The sequence below is a fragment of the Dendropsophus ebraccatus genome, chromosome 10 (genome assembly GCF_027789765.1).
Source record: "Dendropsophus ebraccatus isolate aDenEbr1 chromosome 10, aDenEbr1.pat, whole genome shotgun sequence".
In the NCBI taxonomy this organism is placed as follows: domain Eukaryota; kingdom Metazoa; phylum Chordata; class Amphibia; order Anura; family Hylidae; genus Dendropsophus; species Dendropsophus ebraccatus.
The window spans coordinates 73,296,406-73,313,068 of NC_091463.1; the positions used below are offsets into that span (position 1 = coordinate 73,296,406).

General features: G+C 42.0%; 1 protein-coding gene across 1 annotated transcript; it reads left to right on the forward strand.

Annotated features, from left to right (window-relative positions):
- The first annotated feature begins 1,903 nt into the window (after window positions 1–1,903).
- On the forward strand, window positions 1,904–15,979 carry LOC138766022 (cytochrome P450 2A4-like). Its single transcript, XM_069943297.1, has 9 exons — window positions 1,904–2,133; window positions 4,898–5,060; window positions 5,483–5,632; window positions 7,257–7,417; window positions 11,079–11,255; window positions 12,145–12,286; window positions 13,520–13,707; window positions 14,358–14,499; window positions 15,728–15,979. The coding sequence occupies exons 1-9, from the start codon at window positions 1,954–1,956 to the stop codon at window positions 15,910–15,912; spliced, it is 1,488 nt and encodes a 495-aa protein (XP_069799398.1). The 5' UTR covers window positions 1,904–1,953; the 3' UTR covers window positions 15,913–15,979.
- The last annotated feature ends 684 nt before the right edge of the window (window positions 15,980–16,663 follow it).

Genomic DNA, 16,663 nt, shown 5'->3' on the forward strand with positions numbered 1-16,663 from the left:
AGGTCCTGGCAGTTCCCACACACTATATACTCGCTGCGGTCTGAACGACCGCAGCTAGTATGTAATTCTACCGCCCTTAACCCCTCCTGCTCCCGCCCGGCTCCCCCGCTGTAAGCATACATTACCCCTCTTCCCGCTGCACGGGTCCGGCGTCCTGCTCTCCCGTCCGGCCAATCAGTGTGTTGCCCAGCCGCAGCCACTGATTGGCCGGACGGGAGAGCAGGACACCGGACCCATGCTGCGAGGACAGGTAATGTATACCTACAGCTGGGGATCAGAAGGGGTTAAGGGCGGTAGAATTACATACTCGCTGCGGTCGTTCAGACCGCAGCGAGTATATAGTGTGTGGGAACTGCCAGGACCTGCCGGACTCGCAGCGAGAATCTCGCTGCAAGTCTGTTCGTGTGAACATACCCTTAATATTAGTTTAATTTAAGTTAATATTAATTTAATATAAGTTAATAATAATTTTAATCAATAGGTTTTCACACATTTACAAAAGTCATCTGAGTTTCCTATATGATGTGTTCTCCTCAGTGATAAAAGCTGTCCAAGCTCTAAAGATTAAGTGCCGGTTTATAGCACAGTTATTGCCAGCATCATAACTACAGTTTACTTACCCCGGCAGAATTTTTGCTTTCTTGGTTTTTTTCTTTACAGAATATGAATGGTAACACAAAACCTTTTTTTTCCCACTCATGGTTATGGTGGTTTTACACGGAACGATTTATCGTTCGAATTTGCACGATAACGATCAAATTCGAACAATAATCGTACGTGTAAACGCAGCGAACGATCAAGCGACGAGCGAGAAATCATTCGTTTTGATCTTTCAACAACTTCTGAAATCGTCGTTGATCGTTCGCAAAAAATTCGCAGATCGTTTCATGTAAACATTCTTTGAACGATTTCACCTATGTGTGAGATAGGCTTAAGCGATCGCAAAACGATTTTTCTGTACGATGTATCGTTCCGTCTAAACGCTGATCAATATAAAAAAAACATTGTTCATTCAAAATCGTTAATCGTGCGATCGGGCGAATTATCGCTCCGTGTAAAACCACCATTAGTGGTTGAGTGAATCCATTTATTGTCAGACTACTGTGTTTTTTCTTTTTAAATAATAATGACAACCAAAAACATCCAAATGACCCTGATCAAAAGTTTACATACCCCAGTTCTTCATACCGTATATTGCCCCTTCTAGCACCAATTAAGTCTTTTGTGGTAGCTGTGGAAGAGGCTCCTTATGCTACGTTTACACGAGGCGATTATTGGCCCGATCGTATGATTAACGATTTTGAAGTAACAATTTTTTTTTTTTATAACAATCAGCGTTTAGATGGAACGATATATCATACAAAAAATTCATTTTGGGATAGTTTTGCGATCGCTTAAGCCTATCTCACACATAGGTAAAATCAGTAAACGACTACACGAAACGATCGGCGAATTTTTTGCGAACGACGATTTAAGAACTTGTTAAAAGATCAAAATGAACGATTTATCGATTGTTCGCCGCGTTTACACGTACGATTATCGTTCGAATTCGTTATCTCGAAAATTCGCCCGATAATCGTTCCGTGTAAACGTAGCATTATTCAGATGGAAAAGCTGCCCATTCTTCTTGGCAAAAAGCTTCCGATTCCTGTAAATTCCCGGTCTGTCTTGCATGAACTGCACGCTTGAGATCTCCCCAGAGTAAGATAAAAAGTTATGGTGGTCACAAAAGGCGGAGATGAAATAAATTGTAAATATCGCCACGTCCTGTAGCACAAAATAGGCCATGTCCTTAAGGGGTTAATTATTCTAATTTACAATACAATACAGCTGTAACTCTACACTCGGAGCACGCCCAGCCTGTTCCCAGGATCACATGGGGGTTTGTTACTATCTCGCTGGTGAGTAATAAACACAGAAAGGCATCTAGTACAGAGCGCAGAAGGAAGCAGGATGGCTCTAACTATTACAGCAACACTTCTCCTGGCTGCGGTGGTCACTGTCCTAATCTATCTCATAAAATGGTGGGGTAGGGTCAAACACAGTAACCTACCCCCAGGACCTACACCTCTACCCCTGCTGGGGAACCTCTTTCAGATCAGCCCCTCTGAACTACCACTGTCGTTAGTTAAGGTATGTACGCTTAAAACATCTTGGTTTTTTGTTTGTATACTTATACTTTTCTTATGTTGCTAAGTGTTCTGTATGTTACAACCTAATCTCTAAATGCGTTGTTTGTACAATAAAGAGGAGAAAGTCCGGCAAAATTTTTTATTAAAGTATTGTATTGCCCCCCAAAAGTTATAAAAGTCCCCGATATACACTTATTAAGGGAAATGCTTATAAAGTGCTTTTTTCCTGAACTTACTACTGCATCAAGGCTTCACTTCCTGGATAACATGGTGATGTCACTTCCTGGATAACATGGTGATGTCACTTCCTGGATAAAATGATGATGTCACGACCCGACTCCCAGAGCTGGGCGGGCTGTGGCTGCTGGACAGGATGATGGTAGAGGGATGCTCAGTGTCCCTCCAGTGCCCTGTGCCCCTTAGTGTCCCCCTGCCATCATCCTCTCCAGCAGCCACAGCCCGCACAGCTCTGGGAGTCGGGTCGTGACCAGGCCCGCTTCTGCCATGAGGCGGAATGAGCCTTCCGCCTCAGGCGGCAGATTTTGCAGTCCGGCAGGGGGCGGCATTATGTCCCCCCTGCTGTCATTTTTGTTAAGTATCACTTAACAAAAATGACAGCGGCCGCTCACCTGTCCCGTCGCCCGCGCTCTCCACATCCCGTCAGGTCCCGCGATGTCACCCTGCAGCTGTCACGGACCTCCAGGCTGTGGTGAGTGCCCGGGGTCGGTGGGGGACGCGCTGGGGTGATCGGGTCGCGCGGGACCGCCCCGCGCGACCCGATCACCCCACTCACTCACCACAGCCTGGAGGTCTGTGACAGCTGCAGGGTGACATCGCGGGACCTGACGGGATGTGGAGACAGCAGAGATCGCGGGCCGGCTGCGGTGTGGGACAGGTGAGTAGATGGCTGCTGCTGCGGCGGGGGGGGGGGGCTGGGTCCAGGGGGATGCCGGCTATCACTCGGGGCGGCCGCCTGAGGTTTGCCTCAGGCGGCAGAAACCCTTGAATCGGCCCTGGTCGTGACATCACCATATTATCCAGGAAGTGACATCACCATGTTATCCAGGAAGTGAAGCCTTGATGCAGTAGTAAGTGTAGGGAAAAAGGACTTAATGTGCATTTCCGATAAGTGTATATCAGTGATTTGTATAGCTTTTGGGGGCAATACAAGACTTTAATAAAAATTTTTGCCTGACTTCTCCTTTAAGAGCAGCGCTTCTATCATCAGCCTTTGTTTCCTCCATCTACTGGCATTGATGTTGGATGGTTAAGTACCATTGCTGAAGATGCTGCACTCACCCAAAGTGAGCCTGATTAGTATAGATGGCGAGACCCCCAGGAGGTGAGCAGATGTCCTGTCTGTCTAAGGGTCTTTTTTCACAGAAAAATTATTTGACAGATTATCTGCCAAAGATTTGAAGCCAAAGCCTGGAACAGAGTATAAAGAGAGATCAGATCATAAAGGAAAGTCTGAGATTTCTCCTCTTCTCAAATCCATTCCTGGCTTTGGCTTCAAATCTTTAGCAGATAATCTGTCAGATAATCTTTCTATGTAAATGGACCCATATGCATCTACCTACCCATCAGCTATTGCTCCATGGTGCGCTGTTTGATGATACCTAACATGGGAGATAATACATTCTGATAATACAGTTATTGTTAGAGAGATTATGAACACATAAAGGGCAACTCAAGAATTTTTTTTTTCTTTAAATCAACTAGTGTCAGAAAGTTATGCAGGTTTGTAAATTACTTCTATTTAAAAATCTCAAGCCTTGCAGTACTTATCAGCTGCTTTATGTCCTACAGGAAGTGGTGTATTCTTTCTCGTTTGACACAGTGCTCTCTGCTGCCACCTCTGTCCATGACTGGAACTGTCCAGAGCAGTTTTTCTTTTTTTTTTTTTTTAATAGGGATTAGCTACTGCAGTGGGCACTTTGGGCCTTGTGTCACTCCACAGGAAAGGCAAGATTGGTCCCCCCTCAAAGTTTATCATTGGCCAAAATGTCTTCAAGCGCCTATCTAGCAGCTAACAATCTCTCACCAAGAGGCGCAATACCCAAAAGAAGCCTCTGAGAGTTTTGCATATGGCAGCTGCGGACACATTCTACACCCTCCTGAGGCAGCACCCAGTGTGGAATCAGACCACACCTGTAGGGCGAGTTTAGTTGCAGTCTGACATTGGGCTCTTTGTACAATATATTTTTTTTTTTGTGTTGGTTTACACAGATGTCACCTATAAAGGCCTCTTTTTCGTTCCTTCTACGTTTATTTTTGATTAATAAGGGGAAGTTCTGATATGTGAACCATTCTTTAGTATCTTAGAATTTCCTGAAAGGGAAGTGACAGGCCGCTAAGCCAATCAATGGCCGTGGTGCTGTGTCGACTCAGTCAGTGATTGGCTGAATTGGCTGTGAAAGTGACATTGGCGGGGTGGGGTGGGGGGGGGGGGACATGGTGAGATAGGCATCTTTATTATGTTCTATATACCGACACTGAGGTACCCCAAGAGCTAACGATCTCCGTGTAGCTCTTGTTGCACAATTATTATGCCATCTAACAGTCTCTGTAAGCAAGCGGTGATCTAGGAGATCGGCAGTCGCTTACTCCACTCATCCATGTATTACAGCCCTTAGCCTTCTGGATGAAGCGTTCTTGATCCTGGTGGATAAAATCCTTTGGGGCTCCTTCCCAGGTCGGTCTGTAATACAGCCTGTCACATAAAGCAATTTTTATATATTTTTTTTTTCCATTTTCATCTCCAGCTTGGTAAGACATACGGACCGGTGTATACCTTTTACTTAGCGAACATTCGGACGATAATACTGATTGGGTACGATGCAGTGAAGGAAGCATTGGTGGACCACAGCGATGCATTTGCTGATAGGGGAATGTCGGTAGCAAATGGATTGTTTTATAAGGATTTTGGTAAGCCTATAAAAAAATCACTAAAATAACAATAATGGATAATTGTCTCTTATTTCTTATTTTTTTTTAATTGTCTCTTATTTCTTTCAAATTATTCTATGATGACACATACAGGTTATACATTTCTAATTATGTCTTTAATATTTGAGAAATATGGGATGGGGTATTATTTACAGTGAATAACAGTAATTGTTCTCACAGTATATATAAAATAAATATCAGTTTAAAGAATTTATGATTCTTGCACCTTAAGTAAAAAAAAAATAAAAAAAAATAAAAAATACCCAGCTCCATCTGTGCTTGGATTGTGTCTAGTATTGCTGCTCGGCCACCTTGCGATTAGGACTGAGATGCAATGGAACAAATCACCCATATTTTTTAAATTCTGGACAATCCCGTTAATTGTTTGTTTGAACTTGCAGGGGTCATTGCAAGCAATGGAGAGAGGTGGAAAGTTCTTCGGCGATTCTCTCTGACAACGTTAAGAAATTTTGGAATGGGAAAGAGGAGCATTGAAGAAAGGATCCAAGAAGAAGCCCGGTGTCTAACTGAGAAATTTATGAAGGACAAAGGTGGTTTAAGATAAAAAAAATAGTTCCATACACTCAGGCTGACCATCAGTGGTGGATTATGATATGGGCAGCTTAGGTAGCTGCCTGGGCCCCACAGCTCTCAGTCAGCCTATGGCTACCTAAACTGACCATATTTCCCAATGAGAACAACCTTAAGATGATGGAGCAGAAAGCTCCCCGCTCCTTATCCTCTATTCTAAGCCAGTGGCATCTTTAGGACTATTCCCTAGAAGGGAACATCTAGCATGGAGGAGGGACCAGTGGTCCTTGTTGCTGTTCACTGATTACATTTCATTCATGTTAAGCAGAAATTATGGGTGTCAAGGATATTGGAGACGTCAAGGAGAGCGTTATGTATCAGCCACTATTGTCTCCAGATAATGGAGGTGTTACATTCTAGGCAGGTGTGTCTAGTCAATACGGGACTGGTTGCATTATTAGTGAGCGGCTGGGTTACCTCAAATAGAGTGGCCTCCAGACTTGAATCCCATAGAAAACCTATGGGATCAGCAAAGTCGCCATTAGCTCGTAACTCTGTACCCCAGAACCTGCATTTGTTGCTATAGGACACATGACATGTTATTGATATATTGAAACTTTTTGTTGGGGTAAACCCACCACTGTTGTTGGCTTTTGTTTCAATTGTTGGGGATGACGAAATTACCATTACATGCTTCTTCTTAAAGGGGTTGTTCAGGATAAAATGATGTTTAACTATGCTGCGGGGGACATGTCAGTGAGGTATACTTACTTGTCCTGCTTCACTGCCTTTGCCGGGTCTTGGACTGCCCACTCTACGCCACTGTCAGCAATTTCAAAACATCTGTGTTCCCCCCACGGGAATGGATCCATACTGTTTATCCTGAGCTTCCTTTTCCAGCGGGAACAGCGGGAAAATGGCTTAGAGCGGACAGCCCCATTGTTGAATATCATTCTATCCTGGACAAACCAATTAAAAGGCATGAATTACCTAACCTACTGATAAGAGTCAGATACTAAAACTTGTTCTTTTATCTAATCTGTTTCTATTTTCTGTCTGTAATTTTTTTATTTCACTTTTTTGTACATTGTTATGGGGGCTGCCATTTTTCCTAAGATGTTTTTAACAGCATTTAGTGACATGCTTTACAGCAAGCCTCATAGACATAGACAACAATAGGCAGAGTTTGTCCCCTTGAAATTAATGTGAAACATTACTGAGCACGCTCTGTGACCTTTAAAGAGGTCATTCCACAGGGAGCTGATGTTGTCTTATACTAGTGCTATCTATCTACTGGTTTCACATGTCGCTGTAATGCTGTACTGCAGCCTCTTCTTATCACCACAGACAGAAAATAACTGCAAGATTTCAGGATTATTTTAAAATATAGATATTAAAAAGGTCACCAATAATTCTTTAAAAATATATTAAACATAAAAACATTATTTTAAGAGTAAGTCATTTTTTGATGACACATTCCCTTTAAATGCCCTACTTTCTTGATATAATATCACTGGAGCGGGAACTTTTTATATTTTCCATATATTTAACCCACAAGCCAAATATCCCTTAGTTTTTGAGAGTAGTGTATATTGGTAATGTAGTATGTAGCATAATCACTGACCACTTCCTATTTATTAACAGATACTCCGATTGACCCAACGTATATAATGCGACTCGCTTCTTCCAATGTCATTTGCTCCGTTGTGTTTGGTGAAAGATTTGACTATGAAGATCAAAAATTCTTGACCCTCCTGTCAAATATTCACGATGTTACCCAGCTGTTCAACTCTGCTTCAGGGGTGGTAAATATTACAAAGTGTCTATAATATATTTGGGTAAAATTTCATTTACATGAATTTACCAGTATACTGTAGATCTGGGCACCTTGACTCCCATTCGAGATGTTCTTAGACTTGGTACAGAATTGGAGCCATCAAAGTGGTAGTTTATTGTTTATTAAGAAAATATTTATTTAAATTCAACTGGTGGCAGAGATTTTTTAATTTACTTCTATTATAAAATCACAAGTCTTCCAGTACTTATCAGCTGCTGTATGTCCTGCAGTAAGTGTTATTCTTTCCAGTCTGGAGAGTGGAAGAGGTTTTCTATGGGGATTTGCGACTGCTCTAGACAGTTTCTGACAAGGTGACAGCAGAGAGCACTATGTCAGACTGGAAAGAATACACCACTTCCGTCAGGACATACAGCAGCTGATAAGTACTGGAAGACTGGACATTTTTTTAATAGAAGTAAATTACTAATTTCTGGCACTTTCTGGCACCAGCTGATTTTTTGTGAACAACCCCTTCAAGCAAAGGCTTCATAGGCAGATTCATTGGCAAATGAGTGTTCTTAGGAATGCAAGAGGGGCCAGAAATGAGCCAAAGAACAAGCAAATGCATGTTTGTTGGCTGATTGGTTCTTTTATGTGGCCACTAAGGACCAACAGATTATCTGACAGATTTCTTTGAGCCAAAGCCCGGAATGGACTATAAACAGAGAGCAGGTAACAAAGGAAAGACTGAGATTTCTCCTCTTTTCAAATCCATTCTGGGTTTTGGCTTAAAGAAATCTGTCAGATAATCTGTTGGTGTAATAGGGCCCTAAAGGGTCCATTTACACAGAAAGATTATCTGACAGATTACCTACCAAAGATTTGAAGCCGAAGCCAGGAATGGATTTGAAAAGAGAAGAAATCTCAGGCTTTCCTTTATGACCTGATCTCTGTTTATTGTCTGTTGCTGGCTTTGGCTTCAAATCTTTGGCAGATAATCTGTCAGATAACCTTTCTGTGTTAATGGACCCAAACTCGCTCTTATTAACCACACATTGCCGTGTGTAAACAGTGGTTTTGTGGCCAACAGTGATGACGTTTAGGGGCAGCATGAGTGTTCAAGCTGTGTAAAGACTTAGTAAATGAGAGCACTGAGGCATAGGAGTTTCACGTTATAGCTTTGTAGGTAGACCTACATGACTATGGTTATAGTCTCCAAACAGACACTATATAGAATGATCATACTCATACCGACTACGGGTCCCTTAAAGCGAATGCATCATCAGACCTAGGTTAAAAAAATACTGTATTTTCCGGTGTATAAGACGAATGGGCGTATACGACGAATGGGCGTATACGACGAATGGGCGTATACGACAATTTGAACTTTTCCAGTTCAAATATAGAGTTTGGGATATCATATAACACTACCCCACTTTCAACACACACCAAATAAAAATTAATAAAAAACATCTGACAGCAGCAAGATCTGAGAGGCAGAGAAAGGGGTACAGGAATATTGGTAAGATACAGTGGCGGCCAGACGGGTGATAGAGGTGTGTTTTTCAAGGCTCAGCCCCGCTCTACTGTATCTCTTTTTTCTATACCCCAGATGCCTGCAGCTTGCTCTGCCCTCCATACGGCGACCGCAGATTCTCAAGTCTGGTTCCAAAGTTTTTCAGCACCTTGCCTATAAGACGACACCCGGCGTATAAGACGACCTCTGACTTTTGAGAAGATTTTCCTGGGTTAAAAAGTAGTCTTATACGCAGGAAAATACAGTAAATATTTGCAGTACCTTATTGGCGTCGACATGGGGATTGCAGTGGTGTGGTCCTTATTTAAAAATGCCACCGATTCCCACATTCTGCTCTGTTTTTTGTTCTTGTGCACTGGCAAGGTAATATGCACTGGAGGCGGGCCCAGTGTCCCCTGTGTGACAATTTCCACTCCCCTCGGTGACGGCCCTGCTTGATTCTAAGGCCCCGTTCCTACTGAGCAAAACTAGCGAAATTCCGCGGCGGAATTGTCCGCCACGGAATGCCGTTAGCCTCCCGCTCATAATGGGAGTCTACAGGAGGCGCGCGCTCCTGCCCTGTCCGCGCTGAAGAATGAACATGTTCATTCTTCAGCGCGGACAGAGCAGGAGCGCACACCTCCCATAGACTCCCATTATGAGCGGGAGGCTAACGGCATTCCGTGGTGGACAATTCCGCCGCGGAATTCCGCTAGTTTTGCTCAGTGGGAATGGGGCCTAATGGAGTCGCTGCACCAAGGAAAGGGGATATCATCACACTGGGGGCCTCGAGTCTATCTCCAGTGCATAGAGCTTGGCCAATAAGGTACTGCAAAAATTTTTTTTTCATAGGTCTTGATTGTACATTTGCTTTAAATCTTATGACTACATGTTTAGTAGGATATCAAAATCAAAAGGGGGGATGACAAAGATTATGACTGCAGGATCAGTTTGTGTGGAGTCTTGAGGAAACTGAAAGAAAGTTGCACAAACAAAACAGAAGGAGAGAGAAGCATTATTGTTAATATGTAAATGAGGCTTAAGTGTCCAGGGGGCGTTCCCCAGCATAGCAAGAACCCAGGTAAGTCCAGTCCATGTTCTTGTTATCTTCTAGCTGTCAGTCAGATGGGGTCGGCAGATGCAAGTATGTCATGGGGCAGTGATAAAGAGGACATGGCCTGGTTTTTCTAATCTGTTGAGTAACACCTCTTAGGTACTGTACATAAACCTCCTTTGCATATGAACACAGATGAAGAGGACTAGTGAAATAATAAAAGCTATGTCAAGAATCACGATGACTAGCCTTATCTAGCCATGGGCGTATATACACCACTGTTTTCCTGCCGATAGGCCTTCTTTAAAGTTAAAGTGGTAGTGCGGTGTTAGACATTTATTCACTAAATAACACACATTACAAAGTTATACAACTTTGTAATGTGTGTTATTTAAGTGAGTAGTCCCCTTCCTGTGTTCCCCCCACCCCCGGAAGTGTGGTGCATTATACTCACCGCATTACTGTCGACCCCGGCCGCCATCTTGGGGCAACGACCTAATCTTTAGGAGGCCGGTCGGACCTCTCCAGCCATCCCTCATGCCGGCGCCCCTCTGGCGCGTCATCAGCTGCTCAGCCCCGATTGGCTGAGCATAGTTATGCTCAACCAATCGCAGCTGATGACGCGCAGGAGGGGGGCAGGCATAAGGGACGGCTGGAGAGGTCCGGCCGGCCTCCTGAAGATTAGGTCGTTGCCCCAAGATGGCGGCCGGAGTCGACAGTAATGCGGTGAGTATAATGCACCACACTTCCAGGGGTGGGGGGAACACAGGAAGGGGACCATTCACTTAAATTACACACATTACAAAGTTGTATAACTTTGTAATGTGTGTTATTTAGTGAATGAATGTCTAACACCGCACTACCACTTTAATAAAATATGAAAGTATATAATGGGGGAGATTTGTCAAACATGGTGTAAAGTGAAAGTGGCTCAGTTGCCCCTAGCAACCAATCAGATTCCACCTTTCATTGCTCACTCTTTGGAAAATGAAAGGTGGCAACTGAGCCAGTTTCACTTTACACCATGTTTGATAAATCTCCCCCGTATATATATTTAACATTCATCCAATATAAGTATATTAATGTTATATTTTCTACCATTCTCCTCTCTTTAATAAGCTCCTAAACATGTTCCCAAACATAATGACGCACGTTCCCGGTCCTCACCAGAGGATGTTTACACTTATGCACAGCTTGAAACAATTCAATAAGGAGATGATAAGCGCCCACAGAGCCACCGTGGATGAGAACTGCCCTCGTGACTTCATAGATTGCTTCCTTACCAAGATGGAAGAGGTGGGTTTGTAGACAATCTTAGATTTGCAGACGTATATAGATTTGTAGCAGCCAGTATTCCGCTATCTTTAAATGCAATGTTTAAAGCAATCATTTCATTGGTTGCACATTTACACCCCTCAACATGCAAGAACATTATACGGCCTGGAACTGCTATATACTATATATCATCACTCCATAGAAGATATAATATTGCACTATACCCAATGAATATATATCCAAAGTGATATATGAATATAAATATAAACTGCTAATGCTTTGTGCTGGGCAGCACCAAATATAACAAGTAATGCACAAAAAAAACCAAGACATAGGGTAAAGGCAAAGAATGACGTCGAGTTGAGGTCCGCTGAACCCACATGTTTTACGCCAGACAACACTGACTTCTTCAGGGGTCTTAGGTTCTATGGAGTCATGATATATACTATATTGCAGTTCACAGTCCGTGCGCTCATCGTACCAATGCTTATGCAAGAGCTGCCGCCACTACAATGAATGGGACAGCACTGCAAAATCTACGCTACAAGTAGTATGGTGATTGCATATATGAGCCACTGTAACTACTGAATAGGCTGCACACATACGCCCATTACCCTCTTACAACTTATTGGTGAGATTGCCATGAGGCAGACACTCACCATTCTAATATATATTAACAATTCTGTTTTTTAGGCTAGCCCCCTTTACATCTACAGGCTATGTGCCCACTACGGGAATGTGAGGTTATTTAGTGGGAAAGGAGGCCGTCTATTGAAAATGACGTAATGATCATGACCATTATTTGTGGCCATCGATATCAATAGACGTCCGCCTTTTCTCACCAAATAACAGCACGTTTTTATAGCCATAGTGTGTATGGGGCACAAATAAATACATTTAAATATTTCAGGAGAGAAAGAATCCAGACACAGAATTTCATGAGGTAAACCTAGAGGCGACAATATTAGACTTATTCTTTGCTGGAACAGAGACTACAAGTACAACTCTGAGATACGGATTTCTTATACTCATGAAATATCCTGATATACAAGGTAATGATATGTTTTATGTGTAAATAATACATCATGCTCCCCTCATAGCAGTAGGTATAAGGGGTGCTAGGATAACAGGTAACATCTGGGCCCTGGTATTAGGGGGGCCTAAAGTCCTGACTATTCCTGCTATTATAAATAGTACAGTAAGGAGTCCTGTCACCATTTTTGCGTTGGGACACAGGAAAGTTACGCCTCTGCCCCCAAATATCAGTCAGCAATGTCATCAGGTTCTCTGTAATGATTCTGGTTCTCAGATCTGGAGTCTCTAGAAGGGACCATTGGATTGTTCAGTACAATAGGAAAATACCCATAAGACTAAATCTTCCATACAGGTCTGAGCAAAGGGGAAAATTAGTATACAATAGTTACAATGATACCTCTATATAATAGTCACACAGTTACCAAATATTACCATTATACAAGGAACACATATTATAACCAAACATATTGCCATCATACTGCGACTGTACAAAGCTCACTGTATTGAGATCAACATCATATAAACACCAAATATTACTACCACACAATGACCTCATATTACCACCAAATAGTCACTAAACACTATCACCAATATTACCACTACAAAGGGAAAAATAATACAGCCACATACTGACCATATTACTGCTGCTTAAAGGGGTACTCCGAAGGATTTTTTTTCAAGTCTACTGGTGTCAAACTTAATTCTCTGAAAGGAGAAGTGCAGCAGACTATAAAACCCTGCAAGAGGGAAATTAGTAACTTACCTCTCCCTGTGCTCGCGGTGAGCATCAGGACCGTCCGCGGGACCCCCGCCAGGCTCTGTGATCTTCGACGCGGACAAGGTGTGAATGGACATGCCGCTCTAGTCACTGATTGATTGAGCATCCAGTACATCAGCCGGGACAGGCTTTTTCCCCCAAGTCGTGATGTCATCACAACTCGGGAAACAATACTTTCCGGCAGGGGTTCCTTAGCTGGTGTTGCCGCTCACTGCGGGCACATGGAGAGGTAAGTTCGTACTTGTAATCAATTTTTGCAGGATTTTATAATCTGCTGGACTTTTCCTTTAAAAAAATCTGTCTTCCAGTACTTATAAACTGCTGTATGTCCTTCAGGAAGTGGTATAGCACACAGTGCTGCTTGTCCATGAAAGGAAATGTCCTGAGCAGCAGAGGTGTATGTATACATTATAGTAATAGACTTATATTCTGTGTTCTATTTTACTAATTTCAATTTCACTTTTAATTTCAGAAAAGATCCACGAAGAGATTGACAATGTGATAGGCCGAGATCGCTGTCCATCAATAGAAGACAAGACTAAAATGCCTTATACAGAAGCTACAATCCATGAGATCCAAAGATTTGCTGACATTGTCCCTTCAGGATTGCCTCATGCTGTTAGCAAGGACACAACCTTCAGAGGATATCACATTCCAAAGGTATATTATCAATCTGTTGATTATTTAGGGTCCTTTTACATCAAACAATTTCTTGGCCATTTACAGTGCCTTTACATAGCACAAAAAATCAAGCAGCCAGGCTGCATGAACGATTTTTGCATTGTTCATGCAGCCGTGGAAACTGACAGCATGGATATACATATATGTGTGCTGTCAGTTTCCAGATCACACAGCAGTACATACTTACCTAGTGCGCTGCTGCTGTGATCCGAGGCTGGATGGGATTCCTGAAAAACAGAATGTCGAATCACAGCAGCAGTGCACTAGGTAAGTATGTAGGCTGCTGTGTGATCTGGAAACTGACAGTGCAGATATGCACATTTCCCTTTATCGTTATTGGCATTACATTTCCTGTTTACATTGAGAGATTCGTTGCTGATAACAATAAATTTTAAAGCAGGCTCAGAAGACACGATACACGGCCTGTGTAAAAGTCACTTTAGGTTTTGACATGTTCCTATTAGAGATGAGTGAATTCAATAGTTTTTTTGAACCGGAATCATTCTAGATTTAAATGCAGGAGTCCCTGGTCCAGTATTTAAAATAGAGAGGTGTACACTGCATGCCTCGCCGCTCAGTTCACATTTCTGGTTTTCTAGATCCATATATTTTGTTACCTTTACTTATAGGGAACCATGGTTTTCCCAGTCCTGACCTCTGTCCTGAAAGACCCCACACAATTTAAAAACTCAGATGAGTTTGATCCTGAACACTTTCTTAATGAGAAGGGTTCCTTTAAGAAAAGTGATGCGTTCATGCCGTTCTCTGCAGGTAAGAGATTATTATTATTATTATTATTATTTGCTAACTGGTCAACTTTATCAATATATTTTGCCTGTAGTCAAGCTTCCTGTTTGGTGAATAACATTATTTGAGGTCATCCTAATTTGATATGGCTGGTGGATCTAGACTGAGTTTGGACTGACTAGTAAAATGAATTGATAGAATTATGAAAATATTTACATTTATGCATTATGCATTTGTGTGCATCCGTTTTGATCTATTTTTTTCCATTGACTTCATTTTTAAAAAAAAGAAAACTGATCAAAACTCATCCTTTATTTTAGCGTACACAACCGCGTTTTTGCTGCGATTTAACTGACTGCAATGGCAATGCATTGAAGTCAATGGGAAGACTGACGTCCAATGCACAAAATGCATTGAATAACAAACGTTTTTGCCGCGGACATCAAAATAATGAACATGATCATTACTTTCGGATGTCTTTTGCGAACAGCGGACGTTTTTTATTAGTTGTTCATACACAGGTTTTCTTTTGTCACTGTTCTTTCTCCGTTTTTACTATTAAATTCAATGGACTTTTCAATTTAGACACACCCAAAGGCCAATTAGTAACCCCAAACTAGAATAATGTGCTAACACCAGTCATTGCACTAAGGGGAGGCCAGGCTGCTAAATGACACTCAAAATAACGGAGGTCATTTTAAAGGGAGCTGAAAAAACATTGTGTGAACATAGCCAAAGGAATGAAGGACATTATAACCGTAGACAACAGTACATCAGATTAGAGAAATCATCGTACACATTGATAAACATTTAGGGCCAGTTCACACAGAGACATGTCAATTCTTTGAGAGGAGAGGTTTGGAGAGTGAAGGCGTGCGAGCCCTCCCATAGACATACTGTATGACACTGAGGCAGGCAGGAATTCCGTTGCTTTTACTCCATGTGAACTGGCCCTAACCCAGCGATAAAGTGCTGCTGTCAGCTGCAGCTCCCATTCCAAACTGATGAGGAGACACATGGTACCTTTCATGTATACATCTGTGCTTCCATAATGTATAATAATACATAATTGATTACCGCTATCAAAGTGTTGAAAATGCTCATTATTTACAACCTTTTATCACAAATGAATCATAAAATGGTGCCCATTGCAATCGCTCTTCTCTCTGGCATGTAGATGGGAGAACTGAACAACCAAGTTTAGATTTTGCATGACTTATTCTTATTGTCTATGCTTATTCTCTCTCCCCAGGAAAGCGCATATGTATAGGAGAAGGCCTGGCCCGCATGGAGCTCTTCCTTTTTTTAACTACTGTACTGCAAAGGTTTACCTTGGAGCCAACCATAGACAGAAAAAATCTGAGCATAAGACCAGAGCCCAACACCAATGGCTCAAGACCTTATTCATACCAGATGAAGGTTGTCCCTCGTTTCTGAGGGAAAACATTTTTCACAAAGAAAACTAAGAACTTGTAGAATTTAATAAATAATAAGACAGCTCTAATGGTTGGAGAACAATGACTGAAAACAAACTGGTGCAAAAGTTATCATATGGAATACAGGCCTAAATAAATCTTTCTGACTGAAGTACTGCCGTGCTAAAAAAAAATAAAAAAATAAAAATCAAACACGATAAATCTGGCAAAAAAGTAAACCATGCCCCCCTCCTAGTAAATAATGTCACAGCCAGCATAAACTGCTCAAAAATAGCACAAACGCCTTCATAAATGTTGCTTAAACAATTACACTGTGCACAAAAACAACAAATTAGCCAAAATAATAGTGCAAGAGAATGATAAATGTTCTTCAAAGACTTTTTCCATCCAAAAAATATATATTTTATTTTTTTGCATTGATAATCTCTGTATCAATTTGAAGTGTTACTGTCATTTGCAGTATAATTGGATGTGTCCTCAGACAGCAGCTCTGCTAGTGGCTCCTGTACCAATCACTACTCGCTGTGAGGAGGCTGCTGCACCATGCTATAGTGACAGGCACCCTCCCCCCTGGGTACTGTATAATCTAATAAGAATGTACAGTGCATATGAGGAGAGGGAACAATATTTAACAATTGCTGGGTGCCATACATAGATATAGAGTGGGAGATTTATCAAACATGGTGTAAAGTGAAACCGGATCAGTTGCCCCTGGCAACCAATCAGATTCCACTTTTTATTCCACACAGACT